This window comes from Carya illinoinensis, chromosome 16 (genome assembly GCF_018687715.1).
Source record: "Carya illinoinensis cultivar Pawnee chromosome 16, C.illinoinensisPawnee_v1, whole genome shotgun sequence".
Lineage (NCBI taxonomy): Eukaryota > Viridiplantae > Streptophyta > Magnoliopsida > Fagales > Juglandaceae > Carya > Carya illinoinensis.
Genome location: NC_056767.1, coordinates 5,248,945 through 5,254,312, shown reverse-complemented (window position 1 = coordinate 5,254,312; position 5,368 = coordinate 5,248,945). Strand labels below are relative to the sequence as shown.

Genomic DNA, 5,368 nt, shown 5'->3' with positions numbered 1-5,368 from the left:
GCCTTTATATCATATACCATTTACGTGACATAATTTGATTTAAAAGATCAATTTTAAATTTTATAATTTAAATTATGTCATATGAATGGTTTGTAAGAACACTAGTAGTGGATTCAAAAAAATTTGGTAAAAAATTGAATAGGAAATTCACTTTTACAAATTTGGCTAGTTACTTTTCAACAATACCAAATAACAAATACTTTAAATCTATAAACATTCTATTAAAATATTAATTTTGATATTTTATTTATTTTAATTGTAATTGTAAGTTGAATACTTATCAAATGACAAGATAGTAATTCAAGCCAATGTACGCCCACAGTCACATTACTCTGAGTTTGAAAACCAAAACTCCATAGCAAACCACAAGGAGGAAAAAAGAATAAAATCAAGCTTAAAGTAAGAACTTAGTGGAAAAGATAAAAACCCAATATGTAATTCTCACACAAAAGAAATCACAGAAGACCACAAAAAAAAAAAAAAAAAAAAGTTGAAGTTATAGTGGTGGAGTGAGTGAATGAAAGGGGACAAGGAGGAGGGACCTTGGGGACCGAGGATGGTGGCCACCCAATGGTAGAGATTGTCACCCTTGGGACCAGCGGAGTAGGGAGGTGGGTCCAAGTTGAGCTCGGCCATTTCTTTCTAAATCCTCTTCCCAGAGGCGGAGACCGTCCACGATGTCGTTGTTGTTGAAGATACAGATGATAAGAGGTTGATGTTGTTTTTTGATACAAATAGGATGCGGGAAAGATGATTTTTTTTATGCTAAAATAATATTTGGCCAGAACTTGTTAGATTTGGCTAGTGAACATGATTAAAATTAAAAATAATGTAGATTTATTAACTCTATTACAATAGTTTTTATACAACCTAGTTAAACTTTAATCAAAATATAATTTTATTGAGTTAATTATTAATAGTGCTCTAATGTATAATTTTAGTATAAAGAATGGGAGGCTTTCATGCATGGATTACCAAGCATGCATGCATGCATGCAGTGAACATGGATACTAGCCAGATCCTATGTGCATATGGGGGGCATTAACATTAAGAGTCAACATGGCTGACACGTGGGTTCCACATCTGACAACAACCAGACATGGAGCTAGTTGTTCGCAGCAGCTTTTTGATCCGTCTTTTTCTTAAGTAAAGTCGTGTGTGTATGGAAAGGGACTCTGTACTCTCCACCTTCGTTAGCTCTAGATCTACTCTATATGCTTGCCAAGATGGTAAACTACAGGTCTACGTTCATTATAATTGCAATTGCCTATTGGGATGTTTTACATTTATAAATATATTTTTGGATGAGTGTATCTTATGCGAACCAAGTTAGATGGGACCAAAGAGGAAGTAGGTCTAGATGACCCTTGGTAGTTACAAGATTCAGGACAGTGAAAAGTGTGAAGATCATGAGATGAGAAAAAAGGGTTGGTTTATATGTGCGGGAGGCAATGAAAGATGAGTTGAATACACGACACTTAGGTCGTCCCAAAACAACACCTAATTAGTCAAATTCTAAAAGGGCTGCTAAAATGGCTCAAAACAGTTTTGAGGTATGGCTAGGAGGCGGCCCCCCCCCCCCCCCCCCACAAAAAAAAACTCAACATTTTGAAGTCTTTGTAATGCAAAGTTGCGAACTGCTAGCTGTGCGTCGATATCTACTTTTCACCAACCACATGCGTTGCGGTGATGATGGGCGCCCATCATAACTCAATCAAAGCCAAGATAAAAACTTCTGCCATCCATCCGCCTAAACAGAACGCATACATTCTTTCCGTCTATTTCCAACTATCAGTTGTTGCTTTTTGAATTCCCAAGAGAGATTCCTTCCTAGACTCATTTTAGATTCATGCTGCACCACTCTCAACGGTCGCTATTTGCGAAAATTTACGATGAAGAACAACATTTCTCTTATACATAAACTCGAGCACTTAAACTAAGTAGTGTATAAGGATTAAACAGGGTATTGTATCACAGTACAAGTATATTAGATAAAACACACGCACCATGCAAATATGCAACTCGAGAACTTCTCTAGGCAACATAGTTAAACAGGATTGAAATTCAAAGTTGGAGGCTGATCAAACAGGCCTCACTGCTCAGGGAAGTACCAGTGGAGAGTAGGAGCTTGATCAACAGAAAAGAAATTACAAGACTCTTCTGTACTAAACAAACTTTGCTCTTCCATCCTTGTAGGCTGAGGTTGGTATGCTTTACCTGGAACTTCTCTGAACTCGGAGTCTCGAAACCGATCTGCCAATGAGTTTGAAATGCAATCCGATGATCCATCTTTGGAATCCGAAGACACTCTAACTGCCTTTTCGCCATTCTCGAATAAATCACCGGTTTTCCTTCGATCTGAAACATTGGTGTCAAACTCTGAGATTAGAGACTCTTCTTCTACAGAGTGATTGCCCTCTCCACTTTGTCTGCAGAGCTTCTCTTTCAACTCTCTCAGCTGCAATCCAAGAAACCAAAAAAAGGTACAAAATAAAGTTAAATATAAGGGAAACTTGCACGTTGATATGCAATCAAAATGAACCTCAATTAGATCTATATATATATATATATATATTTATACACATATATACCGTCGAAGATAGAGATTCTTTTTCTTGTTCAAGATTGTTGCAGTCAAGCTTTAGAGCATCATAACTGTCTTTAAGGAGGCTGAAGTCTCTCTGCAGTTGCTTAGTCTTCAAACGGGTTCTGCGGTTTTGGAACCATATAGCTACTTGTCGTGGCTGCAACTCTAATTCTTCTGCTAACTTCACCTTTCTCTCCGGTTCTAGCCTGTTCTCCACCTCAAAGCTTCTCTCCAATTCCTTCACCTGATACAAGCTCAGTCGCCGTCTCTTTTCCAAAGCCTGGCTGGTTTCATAGCTCAAGTCTTCCCCGTTTATCCTATCTAGCATTACTCGGAACTCCTCACTGTACCCATGGGTGTTCAGCTCGTCTTTCTTCTCTGAATAAAACAATGGTGGAAGTCTTATGTTAACAGAAGGTTAAAGACTGCAATATCAGAGAATTGGCAGTACATTCCAGCAAAATTTAAGGACCCCAAAAAAACTCAGAACTTGGATAACATGACATCAGGTTTTTCATTTCTTTGGAAATTGAAACAACCCAAAAACAGTTGAGTTCTATAACATCAGTAGGTCTTTTCCCCCTTTTAAGCTCTAACAGCAATCATGGTGAGAATCTTGTCATGGGTCTGAAATAATGAAAGCGATGTCTGGGTCTACATATATATAATCACAAATATTTGTTCATAAATTTTGTTTACCTTTAGGAGGACAAATGGAGATCAAAGCATCCAAGGAATCTGAGCTACTGAACTGCTGCATTTCTGAAATGCTTAGACTCACGCGTGTCCTTTTTCACACCTTCGCTACTTTACAGAGCTGAAGAAAATGAGGGTCCTGAGCAAGTTTTCTTTAGTTTGAAAAAGCCGTATGGAGAGGCTTTTTATCTTCACCATATAGCCCAATAATACCTAATAAGGCCATACAGCCTAATGGGTTGAAAGACTACGGGGGTACCGTGCGCACGCCACCATGAAATTGCATCACGATCAATATGGTAACCATGTGTCTAAAGATACTCCCACCTGAGGAAACAGCGAGATATTCACCTCCGATATGCTAATTCCTTCCTTCTTTAACTCTCCCGGGAACACGGTAATTGAGTCCCCAAGATTTGAGGTGATTATTAAACTGTTATTATCAGCCATAATCAACGCCTATATAGAGAGTCAGCACTAACAATCCAAGATAATTTTTCCTGATATCTCATCGTTACATAATATACACTTATTTCTAACTAGGCATCGGAAGTACACCAGCACACGGAGCCATCATCCTTTCTTGTCACAAGTTAATGGCCTGAGATTAACTGGTAGTTAAACATGTCTGAAACAGCATGCAAACAAGACCACTATTCACAAAAGGGGAATACTTTAGCTACAAATTAAGGGATCACACAAATATAATGTTACAAGTCATGATTTGCCAGATTATAAATTTATTTTTATTATAAAGTAAATTTAATGGATCACGTGATCTCATGCTAGTTTGTGAGATTAATAAAAAAATTAACTATAAAATGTACAAATATCAAGTTTTAGGGCAACAGTTGATTTTTCCTATCTTTTGATTAAATACATTCACTCTTATTATCAGGTTTCTAACAGAAATTATCAATTTTACTCTTAATTTATTATTGATTCATGATTAAAAATATGTGAAGAGTAATATTAGATATAAATTCAATACTTACACGTTTTAAATAAGTCCTTTGAAAAAAATGAACTCGATGTCAAATCAAATGGGCCACTCCTTTTTTTTAGGGGTCCACTTATCCTTAAATGGCTGTAGTCTTCTATGCTCGTGAATTCCATAAATACTTTTCCTTGTGTCAAATTGCCTCTCTCTCTCTCTCTTTCTAAATATATATATATATATAAAATAATAGGATGACTCTTAAATGTGACTCTTATATATTTTAATTTTTTTTTACTTAATAGTTAAAGATGTTTAAAAAGTGTCTAGAAAAGAGAAAAACCAAAAAAAAAAAAAAAGAAGAAGAAGAAGAAGAAGAAGAAAAGTGCAATTAGACTGACACATATGGGAGGTTTTGTAGCATTGTCATATTAGTTTTACTACTATACATTCAGATAATTTTACAGTAGAATATATTATTTTTTGATAGTTCGGAGCGTAAAAGATATATTAAAATATAAATTAAATAATAAAATCTATATTTTTTATTAGATTAAAATTTTAAAATAAGTGATAATTTTATATAATATTAAACCAGAAGTTCTGAGTCTTGAGTAGTCTACACTCTATCTCTATGTAATTAAATATTTTATGTATTTGATTAAGAGGAAGTTTAGCCTACATATGAAGGCTGGGGAGTATTTATATATAAATTAAATAATAAATTCACTTATTGAGAAGAAGTCTGTCCACATATGAAGAGGCATCATATTAATATATAAATAAGAGATCCGTTGGGTGGGAAGCGGTGAATATATAAGAGCATTGGCAATGGGTTATTTATCTTTATCTTCATCTTTAAATTTGAAGACTCTTAAAATAGTTTGCATTGGTTTATTCATATCTATAATTATAAATAACTATGTATAGTTTTTATTCAAAGATGAATACCTCATTTTCCTTCTTCAAACTATATTTTATTATTTTTTCTCTCTCCTCCCAACTCTCTCTTTCTCTTTTTTTCTCTCTTTTCTTTTTTCTTTTCTCTTTCTTTATTATTTTATTATTATTTGATAAAAAAATACATAATCCAATGTAGGAATTTTTGTTCATATTTAAAATCAATTTTCAAAATATATAATTTTACA

At 34.6% G+C, this 5,368-nt stretch overlaps 1 protein-coding gene across 1 annotated transcript; it reads right to left on the bottom strand.

The window, feature by feature from the left end:
- Nucleotides 1–1,886: 1,886 nt before the first annotated feature.
- Nucleotides 1,887–3,577, bottom strand: LOC122298568 (homeobox-leucine zipper protein ATHB-6-like). The gene is made up of 3 exons (XM_043108377.1): nucleotides 3,287–3,577; nucleotides 2,592–2,965; nucleotides 1,887–2,458 (listed from the first exon to the last, which is right to left on the bottom strand). The coding sequence occupies exons 1-3, from the start codon at nucleotides 3,345–3,347 to the stop codon at nucleotides 2,093–2,095; spliced, it is 801 nt and encodes a 266-aa protein (XP_042964311.1). The 5' UTR covers nucleotides 3,348–3,577; the 3' UTR covers nucleotides 1,887–2,092.
- Nucleotides 3,578–5,368: the final 1,791 nt, after the last annotated feature.

Coding starts and splice junctions, on each gene's coding strand:
- LOC122298568 (XM_043108377.1), bottom strand. CDS start 3,347: ATGCAGCAGTTCAGTAGCTCAGATTCCTTGGATGCTTTGATCTCCATT. Junction 2,966..3,286: donor CTCCATTTGTCCTCCTAAAG/GTAAACAAAATT, acceptor TGTTTTATTCAG/AGAAGAAAGACGAGCTGAAC. Junction 2,459..2,591: donor AAGAATCTCTATCTTCGACG/GTATATATGTGT, acceptor CTTGGATTGCAG/CTGAGAGAGTTGAAAGAGAA.